At 51.5% G+C, this 22,347-nt stretch overlaps 1 protein-coding gene across 1 annotated transcript in view; it reads right to left on the reverse strand.

The window, feature by feature from the left end:
• Positions 1 to 804: 804 nt before the first annotated feature.
• SH3RF2 (SH3 domain containing ring finger 2) overlaps positions 805 to 22,347 on the reverse strand; it is a 30,897-nt gene continuing 9,354 nt past the window's right edge. The window contains exons 2-8 of the mRNA XM_035560711.1: positions 18,674 to 18,943; positions 16,118 to 16,213; positions 14,056 to 14,379; positions 8,613 to 8,707; positions 4,614 to 4,843; positions 1,830 to 2,197; positions 805 to 1,098 (exon numbers count right to left, since the gene is read on the reverse strand). Of these exons, the coding sequence (XP_035416604.1) occupies positions 805 to 1,098; positions 1,830 to 2,197; positions 4,614 to 4,843; positions 8,613 to 8,707; positions 14,056 to 14,379; positions 16,118 to 16,213; positions 18,674 to 18,943 (1,677 nt within the window). The remainder of the gene's footprint in view (positions 1,099 to 1,829; positions 2,198 to 4,613; positions 4,844 to 8,612; positions 8,708 to 14,055; positions 14,380 to 16,117; positions 16,214 to 18,673; positions 18,944 to 22,347) is intronic.

Consider the following 22,347-nt stretch of genomic DNA (forward strand, 5'->3'; position numbering starts at 1 on the left):
CATGAATCCCACTTAGGGTGTTTACAAAAGCAATATCCAAATGGGTGGGTGGTGAAATTGGAGTAAGCTCATGGCCAGCTAGGAAGCGGCTGTCAGGTAGCTAGAGGAAACCAAGGGACGAGAAGCAAAATTCAATACCCTCGCCTGCACAGTCTAAGTGGCTGTTGTGAGGACATGTCCCTTTCCATTGTCCCTTTCCTCAGCAAATCACCTTTTAAACTATTTTCTGAGTTACAGCTCCTGGACTAAAACCAGAGAGAAAAGCAAGCAACCAACCTAACAAAAAATCTGAGTGAAACCCCCTCAAAAGGGAACGCGAACATCCAGCTAGAAGCTGGCTGATTTTGATTTATGGTTTCTTTATCCTGTAGAAGTAGGAAGGTAATGAACCACTGTTTTGATCTCTGTGGGTTTTCCTGTGGCAGTGAGGAGATCAAAACAAGTTTAACTGTTTCTGATACCTGTGTGCTTTCTTCCCTCTCCCGCTCCTTCCCCGATTCTCCTACAGGCAGCCCTATGCGATGCCAAGGAGTGTTGGCTTTGTGTTGCCCTAAGCCCAGCTCCCCACTGCTCCGTGCAGTTCCCAGGCCCGTGGGGGTCCCGCAGCCCAGTCTGGGGCCGTGATGCCCGGCCGGCTGGGGCAGGGACAGCCGCTGCCCCGTCCTGCTCCCCTGGGGCTCCTGAGCCCTCGGCTGGGCCCGGGTGCTGGCAGCGTGGCCCATGGGGAAATTCCCCCCTGCCAAGGAGGGGTGGCAGCGGGTGGGACGGGGAGGCACGTCGCGGGGGGACTGTGAGCTTACCCTGTCAGTTTGCAGAGACGCTGCTGTAGCTCTTTCTGATGGGGAAGGTCAGCTGGCTCGAGAGGTCCAGCGATGCCGCCTTCGGGTGCAGCGCCCTGCGTGGGTGCAGGGGGCTGGCGCCGAGCCGGGGCGAGGGCAGCGCTGGCAGCTCGGGGCCCGGTGGGCTCCCCTCGGGCAGCGGGGGCTCCACCATGGGTGCCGGCTCCGTCCTGCTGCGGGGCAGGCGTGGGGAGGGCTGCAGGCTGTGCCGCTTGGGCGGCGGGGGGCTGTGGTTCTGGAACCTCACCGTCTTCACCTGCTGCAATGAGAACGGAGCACGTCACCAGGGGGAAGCGGGCGGCCTGCCGGGGACGCTGCGGGGAGCGCACGGTGCTGTGGGGAAGAGCGCGGTGCCCCGTCACGCCGTGCCCTCCCTGGTTCCCCCAGAGCTCCCAGGGCTGCCCCCCTCAGGGCCTGTGCAGTGACTTGCCCTTTGGGTGCCATGGGAGGGGAGAGCTGTCAGCAGGGCAATGACAGGGTGTCTGCCTTTTTACCCAGGCAATGTCACTCTGGCTGCCAACAGGGAGAGAAATCTCCATTCCATGCGGCTCAGCCACTGATGCGAGGGAGATTTGGGGGCATGCCGGAGTGCTGCACTGCCCGGCCCAGCGGAAGGTCTGACATCCAGATCTGGCATCTGCTCATTTGAAACCAGACTCACGGCGACCTCTGTGGGATTCATGCCTCATTTAAGACCTCAAAGTCTCAAAATTTGAGCATGACCAATGTTCATTAATTCACTCTGAAAGAGACCCTGCAGCACCTTGCCTTTCTGAAGGGCTTAATTTGAACAGCAGAGTCAGCAGCACCAATATCTGATCGCTTAATGCAGGTATGGATCCCACTGATTTCTAACAGGAAAAAACCTGGTGAGAATGAAGAGAAGCCCTTATGGGATTGGGGCCATGGCCAGTGCTGGGCTGACACCAACTGTGGGTCCCTAGAGGACTGTGAGGACCGGCCGAGGGCAGCAGGTCCCCCCTGCCGTACCTTTTCGGTGCTGTTCCGGGAGGTGTCTGGTTTCACCAGGATGGACGGTGGAGCTGACGCAGGCGGCTTTGGGGCTGGCTCACTCTTTGCTGGAGCGTCTTTGGCATCCAGGACCACTGAGCTACAGACAGAAGGAGTTCTGCTTTCCCCTCCTCTGACCACAAGCACTGGTGAAGCATCGTGGGAGAAGTTTGGCCTCATTCCTGCCTCAGCCACGCCAGCTGCAGGAGGGATGCTGTGCGGCTGAGCGCTGATGTGCTGATAGAGCTGAAACTGCTGAGGTCGCACCGTGGCCGTGGGAGGACGCCGCAGGGAGCCGGCAGCCTGCGCGGGGCCCCCTGGCTGCCCCGGCCTCTGCAGGGACCCATCTGGGGAGCAAGAGCCATGGGAGGAGGTGAGTTAACAGGAATGCCGTGGGTCCCAAAAGGAAGACAATAGAGGCAAAGCACAGAGCAGAAGTGAGCAGTGGTTATGCATCAGCAGCCCTGTTTGCAGGCTGGTCCTTGCCTCCCCAGGCCCTGTGCTGGGCAGAGACCCTCATCAAGAAGTACCTGCGGTGGGGAGGCAGCACATCCCCATGGGTCTGGGCACCTTCTGCCCTCTGCCCCTCATGTTTTTTATTTATTTATTTATTTATTTTTTCTGAACAAGCAAGAACTGTAAGCACAAGCTCTTGCGCCTGAGCCATCCCCACAGTGCTCGTGGTTTGGTGCTATTTGTTGTTCCCACTTTGGCTGCTCCATCTGATACCTGCTTTCCAGGCTACAGTGCTGGAAGTTGCACACTTTATTTCTTCTGCAGCATCTTGCTGTTTGTAAGATTGATTTTTTAAACAGAGCCACCACAGGGGAAGGAGTCCTTTGCAGTAAAATAACTTTTAAGATAAATCCAGTTTTGAGTCTAAAACCACTGACAATAGTTCTTGCAAATGAGCCTCACCCCTGCCAGTGACACTGCCTATCCCCAGCCAGCAGCTCCGCCTGAAAGTATTGGAGAGTATGCCAGAGTTGCTCAAATATACTTGGAAATATATTCCAGAGCAGCATGTATGGTCTGAAGATAAACCCTACCAGTCTCACTGGAAAGCATCTAACCAACTGAGCTCTGAATAAACCTTCACAAAGAGTTTTTCTCTGCCAACTCAAAAAAAAAATTAATTAAAAAAAGGAATCACCAAAATGACCACAGCTGGGGAAAGCCCGCAGTGCGGGACATGGGGCACTGCCAGCCTGGCAGGAGCATTTGCTCAGGCAACCCCTGCAGCCTCAGGCACGTGGGACTGGGCATGTGAGCAGGCTGATGGTGTGTGCGTGCGGCCCTGCCCTGCCGGCCACAGCAGGGCGGTCAGTCGGTGCGCCACGTGGGCCGTGGTGTGCCGGTGGCTGCAGAGCTGCGGCGGCTGGCAACATAGCTGACCACAGAGTCGGCGTGGTTAGCACCGTGCCAAGGACGTTCCTTCAGGAAATGGCTCCTGCAGGCACGCAGCAAGGAGCCGTGAACGCCCCTGCTCCTGCGAGTGCCACCACGTGCCCCGGTACGCGGGGCGCAGAGTCTCTGCCTGGGGCTGGCTCAGCCCGGGGCACTCGATGGGCACGGGCTGGGTACGGGGCTGCTCCCACGGGAGCTCGCTTTGGGTCTCGGCGTGGGAGAGGAAAATAGAACTGATATGGAGAATTTTGTTCCTCGAGTTCTCTGCTGTTGAAGCTCTTGACTTCACAATTTCACTGGATTACCCCTGCTTCTTCTTTTTTTGTGAAGTATCCTTTCTCACCTTCAGCCTATTCATGATTTTATGCACCTTGGATATTTCCAGGCTGAAAAAATTTGCTCCAGAAATAGAAGTTATTCCATTCTCTTGATCATTCTTCTGTATACTTATTTGTAATTTTACTGTATTCTTATTGAGTTAAGAGAAATATGAGGTATTCGGGATATGAGTTCACTAGAACTCCTACAATGGCACAGCTGAGTTTTACTCTTTTGTTCTGAGCTCCTTTCTTAATAATTCCTGCTTCAAATAATATTTCAAATTAACCTTTTTTAATTGCTTCTGAGCATGGAGTTGGAGTTCTCAGAGTCATCTGTGACAACTCCAAAATCCCTCTCTAGAGGGATGCAAGTAATTTAGGGCCCAATGCTGTGTGTGCATAATTAGGGCTTATTCTTCTCCACATCCGTGTATGGATGTTTCAGCTACCATTCTAGCTCCCTGTGTTGCTTGGTGTTGTGAAATTATCTTGTGGATCTTTGCAGCCAGCCTCAGACACGACTGCGTTGAAAACCCCAACACCAGCAGCAAACTTCGCATCCCTGTCCTTGTGCCTGATTCCAGTCGTGCTCCGTGGGGGCGCCTTGGCACCGCTCACCGGCTGTCCCCGGGGGCCCGCGAGCGAGCTCCTCTGTGCAGTGCTGTCGGAAGCTTTTTGGCTGTTCGCTGTGCTCAGCAACCACCTGTTTAGGCGCTCCAGCTCCTTCAGGGAACTCAGGCTTGTTGACCAGACTGCCCTGACTTCCACCCCCAGATGTGTAAGGTTTTCCTGCCTATCCACTGATTCTTTTGATTCCCATCGCTTTGCCCAGTTCAGGAGCTGGATTTGCTGGTTTCCGTTTTCCAAGACCACTGCTTCAGCCCACTTAGGGACTGATCGTATTGTCTCAGCACAGTTCACGTTTAGCTTGCTGGCTTTTGTTTCACTTACTTTGATTGCCAGCGCTTTGCTCGGCGCCCCGCAATGCTCAGGACCCCTCCCAGCCCCCTGGCAGCACCCCCGGCCCCGCACTTACTCTTCCTGGTGCTGCCGCGGCCGCGCCGCAGCGACGCCTGCCCCGTGCCCCCCAGCGCGGCCACGGTCCTGCCGGGTGAGGGCACGGGTACGGGCAGCGCAGCCACCTTCAGCGGCCGGCTCTGCCGCTGGCCGCTCTCCGAGATGCTCCCCTGGGAAGAGAGCGAGGCGGTCGACAGCGTCCACGAGGCATACAGGGAAGGCAGCTTCGAGTCGGAGAGGCTGGGTTTCCTGCTGGCAACGGAGAAGGTTGTGAGCTGGTGTTCAGAGGCTTTTCATAAGGAAAGCAGCAGTTTGCCCCAAATGTGAACTCGGTGGGTTTAAATACTCCTGCACTGCTCCTGTGCCAGGGTTTTGGTGGAAAATACTACAGATGGCACAGGTGGTTCAGGAGGATAGAATATAGTGCCCAAATCAGTGTTTGTGGTTGAAGCACTTTGTGAGGCTTGTTGGGGTGGCTGAGCTGTGCTCTCCTCTACTTGTTCTGCTCCGTTTATCAGTGAGGCGGGGCCGTGGTGTTATCAGTGCAGGTGCATGGAGGGCAGTGCAGGGACCCAAGCAGCACTGGGACCTCCAGTTCGAACTGGGAGATTGGGCAGAACAGAATATAATTAGGGAGCGAGGAGATGAGGGGGAGATGAACAAAAAGTGGCAGGAACACCTTGGAGATCAAGTAAGTTTTGGATTGACATCAGGATGCTCTGAAGAGGCAGAGGCTGAGATCTCCTTGGTCTTCCTCTGACGGTAGTTACTCAGTACAAGGCAAAGCTGCTCATGAAGGAAGGAGGGGATCTGTTTTTTCCATGTCACAAGAAAATGGGGAAGAGGGAATGCTGGCTCTGGGCTGGGAGCAAGCAAGACACTGGGTGTTGCTTTTCCAAATAACAACGTGGTAATCTGCAAAGAGGCTTCTTGGCTCATCCCCATGCTTTCTGTTTCAGACACAGCACTGCATTTCTAAGCTCTTTGTCATGCCTTTGCCTAACCTGAGCAAATATCAGGGGAACTGAGGGCACAGGCAATTTTTTTTTCCTCACCTGAATTTTATATACTAATTATTGCTTTTTCTAATGCATGTTTGTTTAATTAGATCAGTGGCTTCTAGGATTTAAATTCCTGCTCTAAAGACAGTATTTTGACTCTAAGAGAGCCTTCAGCTCATAGTTTCCCTTCTGGCAGAAAAAAGAAGAGTGGTGTCATCCAAAATGAACAAAGGCGAGTCTGAGACCAGACCAGCTGCTGCTCAGCCTGGCTCCCAGACTAACTCACCAACACGCGCTGTGTGGTGGCACCTGCAGGTGTCTGCCCAAGCTCCTGGCCCGAATTAAACAGCCGTGTGAGAAGATAGAGATGTCCCTGCCAATATCCCAGATTTAAAACCAGCAGACGAAGGCTGACCACACCGTTGGTGTGTCTGGGCTGTGTGCCACTCCAGGGGCAGTGCTGCTGAACCCATCAGCTGCCTGACTTCTCCCTGCACCAGCCCCTGGGTGTTGGGGGGAGATGTGATTCCCACGTAGTGCACGCAGCCAGGCAGGTGGGCAGAGAAATAAAGAGCAGTGGAAGGTGTCCCTGCCCATGGCTGGGGGTTGAAATTAGATTATATTTAAGGTCCCTTCCAACCCAAACCATCCTATGATTCTGTCATCACAACCCCACGAGGAGTCACTGGCTGTTATTAGTGCTGCAGGAATCCCATGTGGTGATTCCACCGGGGGGACGAGAAGACACAGCATCCTACATGTGACCCACCCCTCTCTCCACATGTTTCTGTTCCATATAAGAAAAATAAGACCTGAAAAGAGGAGCGACGTAGTTGCTCGGGAAGATCCCCACTCTTCCCGTGACCAGCGACATGCCCCGCAGCCAGCCGTCGTGGTATTTCCCAAAGATGCGGACCCCTTCTCCTTTCTGCAGCTCCAGCTCGTCTGGTCCGTGAGCCATGTAGGAGTGGAGAGCCACGCACCTGGGGAGACGAAGGGGGAGGTGAAGGGGAGGGAAGGCAGCCTGCAGAGAAGCCACTGCCTCCGTGCGAAGCGGCTGGATCATGCCCCGAAGCGCCTGGTTTTAGCTGTGCTGAGGAGGTGATGCTGCTGGGTTTGGGTGAGAGGCTGTTTGCCTGAAGCCTCCTCCACCAGCACTTGCATCAAGTCTTTGGGTGTTGCTGTAACTGTGGAGAGAACTTGCAGGAAAGAAACAGCCTGTAACTTTAGGCCAAAGGGGATATGAATAAAAGAAAAGCCAGCAGGAATGAAGAACAAAGCAGATCTCATCAGTGGTTGCTGTCCCAGAAGTGCCAGCCAAGCCAGCCAAGGGCGACAAGCAAGCATCGGGGAGGAGAAGGCTGCTGTTCTCCTCCTTACCCAGCAGGTGCTCCATTGGAATAACTGATTAAGGACCAACGTGGACCTGTCCTAAGGCAAGGCACTATGAAAGAGTGCAGCATGGTGCCCTGTCCAGGTGATAGCATCAGGAATGCGTTCTGCCTTTGAAGCACCTGGTGAGCAAGAGGCCTTGCAACTGCTTGCCCTGAGCATCATCTGGAGGTGCGGGAGGGAGCACGGCAGCACAGGGCGACAGAAGCAGCGCGAGTGCTTGAACCCCGTCCTCCTCGCTCCCCTTGTCCTCCTGCGACCACAGCCGTGCAGAAACACATGCTGGAACCTCAGTCACTGACGCTGGGGGGCTTTTAAGAGTGAAGCAGACGAATGAGGAGGGAGTTGGCTCTGGTCCGGACTAGTGAAGAAACTGGTCTAGAAATTCATTTGAAATTTCATTTTTCCTTGGAGAGGGGGATGTGATCTGCTCCCAGCTATTACGGACTGTGCGGCAATTAGCAGTTATTATTAAAAAAAAATAAAATGAAAACAGCAGACTGTCAAATACTATCCCATAACTTTTAAAATGGTTTGTTCTCTCTCCCTGTTGTTCAGAAAAATCAGCTGACAGTTTGTCTAAAAAAGTCTGTCTATAAAATAACTTCTGCTGCTGCTACTTGCACAGACCAGACAAAGTTCAGCGTAAGGGTGTTCTGATTCTGCAGTGGCTTATTTTATACAGGATTTATCTTCAGGGGCAGGACACGCACAGACTGGTTTCATATTGTAGGGTTGAAAAAGGAGCTGAGCCAAACAGGCAGCTGATAAAACACTAAAATACAATCCTCATTCTGAAAATTATTTTAAGGCTTCAGGAGCATTCTTATAGTTAGGAATTACTGTGTTTGTGTGCAGCAGTCTTGGATGACCTATGCTAATGCAAGAAAATAGCAAATATCATGAAAGTAGAAAAGATTTCTAGATATTGCTCATGTGTACTACTGTATCCAAAGGTCTGGCTCAATACTGGGAAGGTGCTAATTACCATGTAGACAGCTTGTTGCTATTTGGTTGTTGTTGTGTAGCTTTCCACAGTGTCAGGCTGCTGAATCTTATTCAGAGGAAAACAAATCATCACAATATATTTACCTGCTAATTTTAACTCTGGGAAACTTTTAAAAGATTTGATCATTCAAAACGTCAGTGATCTTCACTGTCTTAGAGTAAATAATTAGGCTCACTTAAGGTGTGATTAGTTTCTTTATATTTAAAAATTTTAAATGTACCATTGATAAGTGGGTGAAACTATATGTGTATAAATACAGAAGTGAGGTAGTAAGGTGCAAAGATAGTTCACCTGTGGGGAATATAATAATTCAAAAAGATGAGCACAGTAATTTGAAATCTGTCTCAAATGTTTCCATCAGTGTATCTATATTCTTCCGTATCCCCTGATTTCCCTAAAATTAATCTTCAGCTGCCACAGTAGGTCTCTGCGACCTCCTGTTCAGAACTGCCACGGACACTCATGCATGGATAGGCACTCGGACCCGGACACACGGCACCCGCACTCTGCTCCGCCTGCATCTCCTGACACACGACAGCCTCTGGCAGGGCTGGCTCAGCTCAGGCGAAGGTACAGAACATGGCACGACACCCCTGGTGTTCGTTTCCTTACGTACATGTTGGCTGATAGGTGGTGCTGCAGGTGGGGAAGAGTGACAATGGCTGCTGAGTGCCCCAGCGATCCCGAAGTGGGGTAGTAAGATGCACTGACCTACAGGGAGAAAGAAACCAATATGTTAGTCTGAGTATAGGCTTATCTTAGCCACTGGGAGAGCAACTGAAAGCATTTGACAGGCGCCACCCATGCTTCCAAAAAAAAAGAAAAAAAGACACAGTCTTAAAGAGAGGATTTCCGTTGGCCTGTGGCTCTGAGGAGTACCACGTAATGGTAGATCTAGAGGAGACAACTGATTCAAGTGTAACCCTGCCTAGCAGCAATTACTTGCTTCTCTTGATATCTCCAGCAGATTGCAGGGAATGAAATGAGTATCTCAGTTTATTACGTAGGAGACAATTGCCTGGCTCCATGCCCCAGTCTACAAGACAAGTAATGCTGGCTGTTGGTGTCAGTCTCGGCAGTGGAGCTGCAGGTACACAAGAAGAGGGTTGATGTGCACCATCCGTCTGCCATGCAGCCACAGACCTGCTGCTGGAGGGGTCTTCTGGCTTAGCAGGTCCCTTCCCTTCCTGATTTAACACTGACACACTTTCCAGGGCACGGCTCAGTGGGGCTGGTGGAGCTTCTCCCATTCTGTAAGCAAGGAACTCAGCTTTCCCACTCACTGTGAGGTTGTCCACCTGTGTCCGATGCACTTGCACCCCCTATGTGCATTGCTAAAATGAGGACGAGTTCCCTGAAGCAAATAAAGAAACAAGGCGTTGAGCAGACAAATATCATGTCTATGTATTTCCAACAGGAATAAATGGGATGTGTCTAGATTTGCAGTTGCAGCTCTTGGTGCAGGTTCATCTTTGATTCAGGAAGAAAAAGGAGCTTGGAAAAAAAACATTTCTGACCCACACTTTGCTAACCAGGAGGAGACTGTCACGTCTGCCAGGTAAGACTGTATAATCCTTGTTCTTTTACTTGTTAGTTATTTACCTCCAGCTGGGAGCACTGGCATTATCTAAAACCTCAAAAAATACAGCCTTTGCCCCAGTGATCCTTTAATAATTGTTATTAAAGCTGTTTACCATGTCTGTGGCTGAGGAGCTCCACAAGCATCTGCACGTGCATAGTGCAGGCCCCTTGGGCAGAGGAGGGAAAGCAGCAAGGAGAGCCCCGCGCAGACGGGCGCTTGGCTGGAGCTGCCCCTTCCCCACCGCCCTGCACCTGGGCAGAGTCTACCAGGGCCCCAGCGCCCGGCTTGTCCTCCCCTCGCAGAACTCTTCTGTGCTTAAAGGAAGAACCTCAGCCCCCTTCTGCTGTCAGAGTTCTGGGTTTAAAACTCGCTTGGGTAACAGCACGGAAGTCCTGCTGCACAACTGCTGCAGGCTTTAGATGTTGAGGACAGACGGACAGATACAGGTTTCCTTTTTCTTTCTACCGTTCTGAAAGAAATATCTTTCAGATACTTCTGTCTTTGTTCTTGTGCACAAACACAAAAACACAGAATGTGGGATGAGGCTGAGTTATGAGAGAGGAAACAAGCTTCAGCTTGAGAGGCTGTGACACTCACTTCCATACTTGGGGCAGTCTGGGTGCTGGTGTGCCCTGCAATGCCAGCCCGTGCTCATTAGCTACCACCAGCTAACAGATGTCACCTGCTTGCCTCGGGAGAAAACATTTGCTGAGCATCATGGCTAATTTATCTAGGCCAGTAAAGGAGGACAGGCACAAGTGGGTCAGAGGCTCTCATGTACATCCTACCTCTAGCAAAGGGAACTAGAGAGGTGGCGTGGGTAAAAGCAGAGAGGAAACTACGCCTGGATAATGTGAGGGCCGTGATTACCATTTCATTAGTTCAGCAGTTAATTTCAAGGGTTTAGGATAAATAGGATGACCCCTCTGAGGCTGGTAAACTGCTCTTCCATCTCCAGTGTACTCCGCAGGCTGAAGGAAGCGTCCCGATGCAGGGAGCATGACATGGAGATGTTTCACTCAGCTGCCAGTGCAACGTGGGTTAGCCATTCAGAGCTGCTTGACGGAACGAGCAGTATAAACAGGTACTGGAGCTACTAGATATGGGAAATGCTAATCCTATTCCACAAGCATATAAAAAATGTAGATAAAAAAATCCAACAAACTATATTAGCCAACTATACTGACTATACAAAATTTTTCAATTAAGGAATTCTACTGAAGGGCTCAAATGACATCACAGGTCTGCATGCCGCCTCCTCCTCCCTCTCCCCTCTCCTTGGGCCGTGTCCCCTGGGACACACAGCAGCACCTGCCCCTCGGCCAGCAGGCTTGCAGCACACTGGTGGTGATCCCCGCTGTACCAGGAAGGAAAGGCACTGGCCTGTATCATGTTGGGAGCTGCAGGACAGCATGCGTTAATGGAAATATTTCCTTGCTGCTTGCAAACTGATTCAGCAATCAAGGTGTAAGGCCTTTCAAAGAAAACAGACTTTTTCTAGGGAAGGTGGACCCTTCCCTTGCACTTGAAAGTCCCATTATCTTTCAAATGGCAAAAGCCAAACAATTTAATCTGAACTTTTTTGATTGGTTTTAGCTGGCAGCCTTGTTTACACGCTCAGCAGGGAGGCAGAGGATTAACTGGAGCAAGGACAACGCAATCCCTCTCCTCCAGAAGAGTCGTGCCAAGCAGGGGGCAGCACGTGGCCGTAATACCCTGCACCTCTGCAATGCCTTGCTTGGAGGATCTCCAAGTGCTTTACAAACATTAGGAGATTAGCGAGGTCTCTCAGCCCGCAGAGGCGGGGAGGTTTCGTTATCTCTGTCTCACAGACGGAGGGCCAAGGCCTATCGCGTGAGGTGGAGGAAGCAGCGCTGCCGCCTGGCCCTCACCAGTGCTGGGCCCATGGGCTCGTCCCTCAGCCACTGGCAAAACGCTTTAAGGGAAAGGGTGAGGAGAAGCAGTGCCCGGCCCTGGTGCAGGAAGGTCCAAGCTACTGAGCTCGCTGCTCTGTGCCACCATCACGCACCTCCAGTTTGTGCCCAGTGCCTCTTGTCCTGGTGCTGCGCACCACTGAACAGAGCCTGGCTCTGTCCTCCCTGCACTTCCCTGCATGTATTTATAGGCATTGGTAAGACCCCCCTGAGTCTCCTCCAGGCTGAACAGTCCCAGGTCCCTCAGCCTCTCCCCACAGGACAGGAGGGATAAACCACTGCCTACTTTGTTCTCGAAACTCGCTCAGCTGGTGATTCCTTTCCTTCCCAGTGATGCTCTGTCTATGAAAGGAATTGTCATGGAACCACCACGCTTTCAGACACGCACAAGCCACATGAGGCTTTTCCAAAGTCCCAGCACTTACTACCAAGGCTAAACCTCCACAGGAGGCTGCCGCCTGGGCAGACTAGCCCTTGGGACAGCATCAGCTCTCGCTCCTTCCATTGCTCCTCAGTCCTGGAGCTTCTGTTCTAAACAGGAGGGTTCCCTTATCATCAGTTTCAGCACCGTGGCTGTTCAAGCCGATTACTGTCACGGAGCTGTATGTGTCCTCAGTGGGATACGACCAGCAGTATCTGGCTGGCAGTTCAAATCGAGACTTGTGCTAGAGTCTCAGACTTCCACCTCAGTCAAATACCGTAACCCAAAGATGGAGATGGAAAGAGGAAAAGCTGCAACCTCTGTGGCCACATGCACAGCACATAGATACCCCTCTAAGTCTGCAGGAGAAAAAATACTGCTTAGAAGAAAGGAAATTCAAACCATTCTAAGGCAACAAGTTAACACATTCACTCTATTGCTTATGCTGTTGACAATAGCTCACGCTGAGACACTTTTGGTAAAATTATATTGGGTTCATGAGACATGATACCATTTCAATTGAATTATAGTTCTATTGTAAGGCTTCATTTCCTCTCACAGAAACCAGGATCTAACATCCAAGGCTCTTCACAGGCTATTGCTAAGTACAAAATGCCTGCTGGGTTTTATTGCATAGACACTGAACTACCAGGCGCTGCCTTATTGCTTTATAAAATGTTAGAGCAACCTTGAGTATGAAAGATGCCATATAAATCTAAACAAAACCTTTTTTTCTCCCATTTCAGATGATCTGTGAAGATCCTGTATTGAGATCTTTAGTCAGAGTGTGAAGAAGGAATGCAACTCTTTTGCCTCCTAAAATAAGGAGAGGATATAGTCCAAAAGGTCAGTCTACTTTTATTAGCTCAGCCCCAAGTTCAGCTTCTCTCAGCACAGTCTTGGGTTTAGCCTGCAGGCAGGCAGGGCCTCCCTGGTAATTGCCCTCCCACGGCAGGAGCCATTCATCTGGAAGCGGAGAGAGGCAGGCAGCAGGCTGATTTAGGACAGGGCAGCAACCCTGACTGCTTTTCAGGAGGCTTGATATCCCTTCTTAGGAGCAACAGGAGGCCAAACCACTATTGCAGCATATGTTCTAATGCTGCTTTTTGTGAGGAAGCCTGTCCTGCCATCAGCTTGTCTCTGGGGAGGATCCTTTGAGGGTTAGAGCAGCACACTGCTGGCCCCATACGGGGCTGCGCTGCGGTGCCGGGGACCCAGTGGGCTCCGGGTGTACGGCCCCGGTTGCTGCGGGCTGTGCCACATGCGCGGTGCCAGCAGAAACGCTCCACAGGTGTCCAACATCCCCAGATCCACCTGGACCAAATCCCAGGCAGAGAAAAGGCTGTGTTCAGAGTCACCAGAACGTGAGGCATGCTGCACAGCAGCTGGGGTTTCAATCGGGGTTTTGGTGCTGGGGACTCAGAATGGCAGGATGGTTGGGGCTGGAGGCACCTCAGGGTCCCTCTGGTCCAACCCCTGCCCCAGCAGGGCCACCTGGAGGAGGGCATCCAGCACCACGTTGAAGATCTCCAAGGAGGAGACTCCACCACCTCTCTGGGCAGCCTGTGCCAGTGCTGGAACTCCTCATGTGCTTGAGACTCACCAAAAAAAAATTAATGACCATCAATAAAAAGAGCAGGGTCCTGCCTTTCTTTTAAGCATGGGGTTAGAGCAGAAGGCTGTTACCAGCCACTGGCTCCCCTGCACAAGGGGGGAGCGAGGCCTGGTGAGTGCCCCTGGGGATTTGTGTTCCACACTGACCCTTCTAAAATTAAAAATACTGGATTCTGCAAGTGAAGGTCTATGTTTTCTCTGGGAGCTCACCTCAGTAGTGTAGGAACTGGAACAGGAGAGCACTTTATCTGAGTTTAGTTACTCTGATAACTTCATTTCTCTTTCTGTGAATTCCCTGGAGTCCCCAGACTCTACGGACAGACCTTTCAATTCAAAAGGAGGGGAAAACATCGCAGGCAGCCTGATGCTGCGGATGACATTATCTCACTGATGCTGTCAGCCTGGGTATTGTGTCTTTGCACATGTGTGCTTCAGCTTTCTGGGTGCCTGCCTACACACCCAGCGTTTCCATCCAGAACCCGCACCCCCCGCCGCACCGCTCCCTCACCTGGGCAGGGGAGCCCTGGGGGGCGTCCGCCTGCTCGCTGCTGGGGGCGGCCACGCTGGGGTTGCTGGAGCTGATGAGCACCGGGGAGCTGATCTCCAGCGCCGGCCGGTCGGTGGGCGCGTGCACCATACGGTTCAGGGTGTTGAGGGCGGTGGTGATGGAGAATGGCCGCAGACTCTTCCGCCGGGAGTCGGGCGCCTTGTGGAGCGCGGGCGGCTCCCTGCCCTTCGCTTTGGGAGAGGCCGTTCGCAGCGACGCACACTTAAACGGGGGCGGCCAGTGGCTCTTGCTGGTCTGCAGGAGCTGCCTGGCCGTCGTGTTGGGCTGGAAGAGGCAGAAGGAAAGGCTGGTGATGCCGCTGCAGCGGTTCCCCTTCCCACAGGCTCAGCCCAGGGGCTGCTCAGGAGCTTTCTGCTGCCCAGCAGCACAGCAGCGGGCAGATTGCAGGTTTGCAGGTGATCTGTACAAGTTGTGGCTCAGTTATGTCCCTGCTATGTTTTCAGTGACAAATTCTGAATGCAAAATTACGCATGTAGAGCTCACAGTGAAATTTAAATTGGTTTGAAAAATTTGTTGCTTAGACAGAACATCAGTGAGGCTAAATGCCCCCCGATACTTTGCAGAAACTTCATCCCTTGTCTAAGCCCTTGACTTGCAGAGGTACACAAAGAGATGGCTGGCTCACCAGCAGCATTGTAATAAAGTCAGCTCTAAATCAGAGGGGACATTTGGGCACACCTTCCTGTTCTGCGGAGTGCTGGCAAGCTCAGGTGCGCCTGGCAATGGGATGCCACATCTCTACAGCTGAATTTAGGAACTGACTTAGAGAAGCTGTCACTGACAGCAGCTTCCCGAGCAAAGCTGGAGCCCCCCATTACATCTCCGTAGCCCGAGACATTCATGGCTCATTGCTGTTGCCCCTGAAAAGAGCCCAGCTTGGTAACCATCGGTTTTAATGAGAGAAGAGCCAGGCCCTGAGTTTGCATACAGGCAACAATCAAGCAGTATTTCTTGGAAACTGCTGATCACTACAGTATTAATAGCAAAGGGCATGTGGTGACAATGTTTTTCACCACGATGACTGCCAAAGGAATTAATCATGATTTACTGCTGACATTAACGAATTGCAAAACTTTGAGATTCTCACCCACTCATGTGAGGCAATATGCCTGGCTCCGCGGATGAACGAGAATTAGGCTAACACAGAACAGGTAGTTGTCTCTCAAGCGTTATCATTTTAAAGCATGGATTGTTTTCACATTTCCCTCCTCCTCACTTCTTAAAGCAAGTTTTAAAAAGCATAGTGTATGCATATGTATACATATAAGGTGGTAATATTGTCATTTATATATGTAATCAGACTAACCAGAACCAAAACCAATTTTCTGCCTTTTCTAACACCAGGGGACTGGTGCACAAACTGAAACATCAAAGCCAAGAAAAGCCTCACGTTTCCCAAAGTAGATCTACCTTTGCTTTCCCCATAACTAATAAGTTTCTCCACAACGAATTCCCTGGTGTCTTTATGTGTCCCTAGCTAACTTATTTCTGTTAACGCCAGAGTTAGATAAGTCATTTCTAAAGCTAAAATGGTTTCATTAAATGAAAAGACGTTTTACAAAATATATTAGAGCTTCAAATTAGATGTTTTACTGATGTCCTTTTATAAAATAGCCACAAAGAGGTGCTTGCTGTAATTATGATGATTATAAGTATTAATTTTATTTCTAGGAATTCTTGTTGGTGCCATGTACACCCTGCATCCCCAGCTGAGCCGTAGGAACACAATTAATGTCTAGACCGGTGCTCACAAAGGGCTGGCCGGGAGCGGGCGGCTGCAGGGGCTCTGGGGGAGGATGCCGCGGCCAGGTTGTGCCGGGACAGGCGCCTGCGAGGGGCGGCTCCGGTGCTCTGCCCGGGTTTGGGGCTTTGCCCCCCAGTTTCTCCGTGCCGAGGAGGCTTCACTGCGGTGGGACGGGGCACAGGGGCTCGATCTGCCCGGGACGTGGCAGCGGCCAGCACGAGGTGTGATGGAAGCACAGGTGCGAGCGGCTGTACCTACCTCCACGAACAGGACAGGGAAGATCCCTACTTTGTCGCCTAACTTGCCCTCTGCCCAGTTTCCATCAACTCTGCTGATGACGGTGATGATATCACCCTGAAAGGCAGGAGCACATTGTTACCAGCCGTCTCTTGTGGGAGAGGTGGATGGTGGGTGTGAAGATGGGCTCGCCCTGTAATTTCACAAAGCAGCCTTGTTAGGCAGCCTCGCCGGTGTGTCCCCTGCAAAGTCCTCTGTTCGGCAAAGCTTTTGGTATGTATTTATTCTGAAACGCAAGCTCCTCTGTCCTTATTCAGCACAATGCTCAAACATGTTTTTAATTTAAAGGTGCAAGCGTGGCTGAATTGGGACCATGGACACGCGTCTGACAGAGGAGACATGAAAAGCAGAGGAGCTTTCCACTTGTTTGAAGGTTTCCACCGCGTGGAAATGCTTCTGTAATCACCATGCCCAGAACTAATAATGAAAATGGCGTTTTAGCTACGAACGAAGCAAAAAATCCCTGCGTAAGTGTCTAGGTAATTGGTGTCACGATGCCAAGAAACTCAGATCATTACTTCGGGAGCTGAAATAACCTGATGTTACTGGAGTGTAGGTATTTGAAATGCTCTGGAGGAAAAAAGCTAGTTTGTATTGACCGATAGCTAAATCTCTTTAGAAGGACTCACGTTTCTGAGCAATCCAGCAAAATTAAATCTTGTCAATTTTTAATATGTTTTGATTTTATCATTTTAATGAAATCTGCTGTAGGTTTATGGGGGGCAAGTTAAGAGAATTCTACAAGAAAAAAAATTTGTTTTTCTCTCTTTTGAACTAATGCACAAAGTTTGGGTTTAAACTTTTATCTGCTCTGAGGTTCTAGGGGTCAGAGAAGGCTGGGTCCTGCTGGCCAAATTATTTATGCCCGTGCAGGGTACAAGCACGAACCTTCTGCCTGCATTGGTGGAGATTTTGTGTTTCTCTTGCAGCAGGTGAATGACTCTTCAGGCTCAGACAGGCAAATCGGACCTGGCTGCCGACTACTTCCTTGAACAAGAGCAAGAGGTGCTCTTCAGTGCCGCACACATTTTGGGCCAGGCTTGTGGCCAGCTCTCTGCAGCTTCTCCTGAGAAGCCAGATGGACCCAGCGGCCCTCAGACATTCTGTGACTTGGTGGTTCTGTGAAATCTGGCATCACCCATCCAAGGCTCCGCCGTGCCTCTGCTAGGGTTCCCCTGCCTGCTGCGGCTCCTGGAGGAAACCGTTTACAGGGGCTTGCAGCGAGAGGGCTCCCCAGGAGTGCTCTGCCCAGCGGGAGGAGCACCCGCATCGCCTGGAGGCTTCTGCAGAGGGGAGCTGCTGAAGTTACTGTGCCAGTCTTCCCAAACTCCATGCAGTAACAGCTGACGGGTGTTGCAGAACTCGGGGAGAGGAGGATGTTCGTGCCTCTTTGAAGAAGCATCTGTTTGTTTTAGATGTGTGCTCACTTCCCATGTGTGAACTCTGCTGCGGGAGAGGAGGGGAGCACAGCCTCCCAAAAGCGAATAAACAGAGTGAGTAAGCCCTGAAACAAAGGCAAATAAAGTGGAAGAGAAAAAACAAATGCAGACAGCAGGAAGCTGAGGAAGGCGCCTCCTGCTAATAAGTAAATCCTAATGACAAAGGAAGGACTGCTGGCTGCCCAGGCTCTCCGCATCTGCGCTAGCAAGCTGAAAACCCCCACTTCATAGGGCTGCTGCTGATGTGCAGCCCTGTTCTGAACTGTTTTTTCTTTTGTTTCCTTCCCTTCTTAGTCAGAAACCACATCTGGCTCCTGGCTATTTGATTTCCCATCCCCTGGCCTCCCCACATCCGGCTCTGACTCCTCAGACACCTGGCCTGGACCACAGCCTCCCCCCCTGCCTCTCCTTTCTGCTGGGGAGAGCTAGAAGAGCCTCGGCCTGTGCTGCCAGCTGGTGAGAACAGAGGTGGCTTCCCTGCTAGGACACTGATGCCTCCAGGCACTGCTTTCTCTGCTTTGCTTTGTGATGCCTCACCTCCTTTTGACAGTATAGGGACAGTTGACTTTGCTGGGAGGTGCAGTTACTCAGAAAAGTGTGTCCTCTAACTGAGAGCAAATGCAAGCTCTGCAGCCTTTGGGGAATAAAAGCAAAGGCAGCAAAAGTTCAGGTCCTACCCTGCCAGCATGTGCATTGGCTGAATATGTTCGAGCTGCAGAAATGAGGTATTACCAGACTGGAAGCAATTTTCTTTAATATGTCAGTGGGTATCTGTTAAGGCTCTCCTTGGTGTGTTGTGGTGCTGAGAGCAGCCCACCACCAGCAGCTGCTCCTCGTCAGCTAAAGCAGCTGAACCGAGGGACTGAAATTGCTGCTCAAGATGACCTCGTCCTGGCCGTGTCTGCACGTGCCCTCAGGGAGCCATGGGGCTTTAGCCACTGCTGTCAGTGTCTGAAACCTTCCTGATTTTCAAAAGATCTGCTCTAGTGCTGTGAAGCAGCAGAACGCAATACAATCCAAAGAAGAAAACCAGCCCAGCCCCTATCACCCAGCCTTTGGCTGCGCAGGGTGGTGTTACCTTGTGAAATGTCAGGCACTCTTTGTTTTCACTTTTGTCCCTGCTTCTCAGGTCAAAGTTGTAAAGTGCTCTGCAGAGGGGTGGTGGCAGGGGCAGGTGCTTGATGACTTGTACAGAGCTGGCTGGGAAAACACCGCTGATCCCGTTGGCCTCACCCAGGTACCAGTTCTCATCCAGCTGTCGGAGCAGCATGATGATGTCCCCTTTGTTGAACCTCAGCTCGCCGGGATTGTGCCCTCGGTAGGTGTACAATGCCTTGGCTCGTGGAACCTGGGGGATGAGAAACAACCCTTACAGCTCAGCTGTGACAATGGTGTTTAACACAGACAGAATTCCCCAAAAGTACTTGTAATTACTGGGAAAAAGTTAGAGGTCTAAGGCTGAAGCATGCATTTACTGTGATTAACTACCCACATCCTTTCTTGATGTCTTTTTCTAATGAAGACAAGCTCCAAAATACTTATTCCAAATTTGTATCTAGATGAAAAGCAGGCTGAACTTGTCTGAGAATATTAAGAAACAATTAATGCCTTAAACTAGTCTTCCCATGGGATTTTTCTGCCTGCTCTAAGCTCTCTTCTAATAAAATGCCTATTGTAATGAACATGGTATTTCTGTTTTAGCATGACTGGCGGTGACAGCAGCTGTCGAGCGCCCGATGGCTGTCACCCACAGGGGCCAACAGAGCGTCTTCAGGAACAGCTACGGGAAGCAGGTGAGTGCAGGTGCCTGCCTTCCTGTGGGCATCGCCCCACTTCAACACTGCGCGACCGTGATTTTATGTCAGTCTGTAATCTGAGTTACAGGAAGAGAGGTTTTCTTAATGTTATTGTTGTTGCAGTATAATGTGAGAAAGAAGAGATATACTAAACCTAGCGGAAATGAGGGAACTTTACTATCCTGACTCTCATTGAAATGAAGCCACAAGGTTCACTTAAAATAACAGCTTTACTGACCTGTATCTGTACTAGAAAACTCAATTTAATTTAATACACAGTGCAACAGATCATTGGGATGGCTGAATAAATGCAGAGGCAGCCCTGGCCTCGCTGTTGCGAACCCAGGCGGTCCGCTCTGGGGCTGCCTGCGGCTGCTTTCCTGCAAGGAGCGCCGTTAGGATGGAGTTCTCTGTGCTCTGTTGAGGTCTTCTAGATGTGCATTTTGAAATGGCAAAGCCGAAAGGCTTGCTCTTTATGTACTTGTGTGGAGATCCCTCGAGCACAGTGCTGTGTCCCACAGAGGCAGATCCTGAAACAAGTAAGCAACCCGTGTTTGTGGTTACTGTTATCCGCAACATCACAGCCCTGCTCAGGGCCCCGAGCGAGCTGTCCCGCAGGGACCAGCGCCGTGTCCTGCCCTCCTGCGGGCCCCGCAGCCTCGGCACAGCCCCAGCAGGTGCAGAGCCCTGGCTCCACAGGTGGCAGAGGTGGTGGAAATCATAGTCAGGGGAACAGATGTCCTCGTGCGTGCTTGTGGAGCGTTGAGTGCGTACGTACCGATGCTGTTTTAGCACAGGCTTGTGTTCGTACACCGCATTTCCATCATGTATCGGGTGAGCAGTCCTCGTCTCACATCCAGCTGGGAACAGTGGCCACCGCAAGGTGCTCGGCAGTGGTGTGCCGATGGGAGAAATTGCTTCTTCACTCGAGGCAAATAGCGATTGGTTTTGGCATAAAGTGAGGCAGCAGTATATATTCTAAGCCATAATCTGAACTATTAGAGGTGCAGATGTTGTGTTCTTTGAACCGTACCAGATTCCTGGCTTTGATAGTATCTTGCGTTGTGGGCTCATTTTCCTTAATCCCTTTTGATTAACAGTAATGCTGTTTCTGACTGTGGGAGCTTTGCTGCCTTTGGTGTGAATCCTGAGTTACGGGACGGATCCATTTTCTGCCTTCTGACACGGCAGCGTCTCCCTCAAAGGGCTCCTTGGACCAGAGGGGAGGCTTTGCGCTGGGGCTGAGGAAAGTAGAGCCTGGGTCCTGCTGGCCCCTGCAGCTCTGGCAGATGGGACCAGAGCCACAGCGTGTCCTTTGGGCCACTGCTGGGCTCCGTCTCCCGGCTGTGTGGTGTGGAGCTGAGCGGGCTGGAGAAGGGCGCTGCTCCCGAGCAGTGGGACCCCAGCCCTCGCGCCGGCTTTCTGCAGGGGGCTGCGGCACGGATGGGTGGGTGGCGAGGGGACCGTGGGGCCGGGGGCTTCACTTCCCCGGGTCAGTCCCCCTGGGTGGGCAGGAAAGGGAAGAGAGACGCAGCGCTGGTTCTTGAAGTGTGGAAAAGACCACAGAAAATGATTTAAGTCTGGGGAAAAGAAGATCTTCCAGCACTCCCAAACACTGACGCTTGGTAGGGAAAAGGAACTAAGATGTGAAAAATTTTATGTACTGTGCTTCCTTCAAAGCATTTGAAACAGGAAGCAATTAGTTTAATGCTTAGTTCTAATTGACTCGTCCGTTAATTTGCACTAATAGTAAATGCATGCACTTGGCTTGTTAACACTGAAAGTACATTGCTGAAAAAAAGGGAAATCATGAAAATCAGAGTCAGGCAAGCTTTGTTCTGCCATCCATCCTCAGAGCACAGACTGGAAATACTGACTCGGGCAGCACTAGACCAAAGAAACCATTGCAAATGCATGCCTGAGCACGCACACGTCCTCCAGCAGGGCACAGGCTGCGGGGTCTTTGGGGAAGAAAACCTGCAGGGTCACGGGAGGGCTCGGCCGCATCCGCGAGACTCGGTGACACTCCCAGTGTCAAACCAGGACGAGGAGCACGGCAGGAGTGCTTTAGGAGTGACCAGAAAACATAAAGGACTGATGCAAACTGTGAGAGCAGGGCTCCTAAAAGAGGAACACAAACGTGCGGGAAGATGAGAGAGTGGTTGCACAACGAAATAAGGCCAAACATAAAAGGCACCAAGAACGAGTTATGGAAATATATTAAAAATAAGAGAAACTCTGAAATGAAATGCAAACCTATTACTACTGGGAAATGGTGAACAAGCAATGGGGTAGTCTGGAATGTTCTTTCTCCAGCAAGAAAGAGGATGATCAGATACTCTGAGAAATTAATTTTAATGAGACAGGAGTGCGGGCCTGAATAGAGGGCTGAAAACTGGCTGGAACAGAGGTGTTTGTGACATGAGGGCTTGCCGAAACTCACCCCTCAGCGCGTGAAGAAAGGGTCGGGTACCCTCTGAGCAATTAGTGCTTGTCCGCAAGAGCTCCTGGAAGGCAGAACTGCTCCCGGAGGACGGGAATAAAGTTTCTGAAGCTGTGTGCGGCCACGACCCCTGCCTCCAGACATGCCCATACAGAGCTGAAGTTTTGTGATAGGAAAACTCATCTCCCCGGCTGCAGCAGAATATTTCTAGTGTTGCTAGAAATACCAGCGGCAGTGCACCTGGTGGGCAGGGTTGGCACTTTCGTGGCCCTGCCACTAAGTGCCGATTTGTCTGGCAAATAACGCACGGGGGTCTCCTGGCTGCGCGGGGCAGGCGGGATGCTGCGGCGAGCGCTGGGGCATGGGCTGCTGGCTCCCATGGCGGGGGGCCCGGCCACAGCTCCCGGCCATGGAGGACGAGCAGGTCTGGTGCTCTTGGGCTGGGCAGACGCCAATGGAAATGGCCCTGGCTTGCAGCTTGGTGCCGGGAGGCTGCGGGGGAAGTGAGCGCAG

This window comes from Cygnus atratus, chromosome 14 (genome assembly GCF_013377495.2).
Source record: "Cygnus atratus isolate AKBS03 ecotype Queensland, Australia chromosome 14, CAtr_DNAZoo_HiC_assembly, whole genome shotgun sequence".
NCBI classification, from domain to species: Eukaryota; Metazoa; Chordata; class Aves; order Anseriformes; family Anatidae; genus Cygnus; species Cygnus atratus.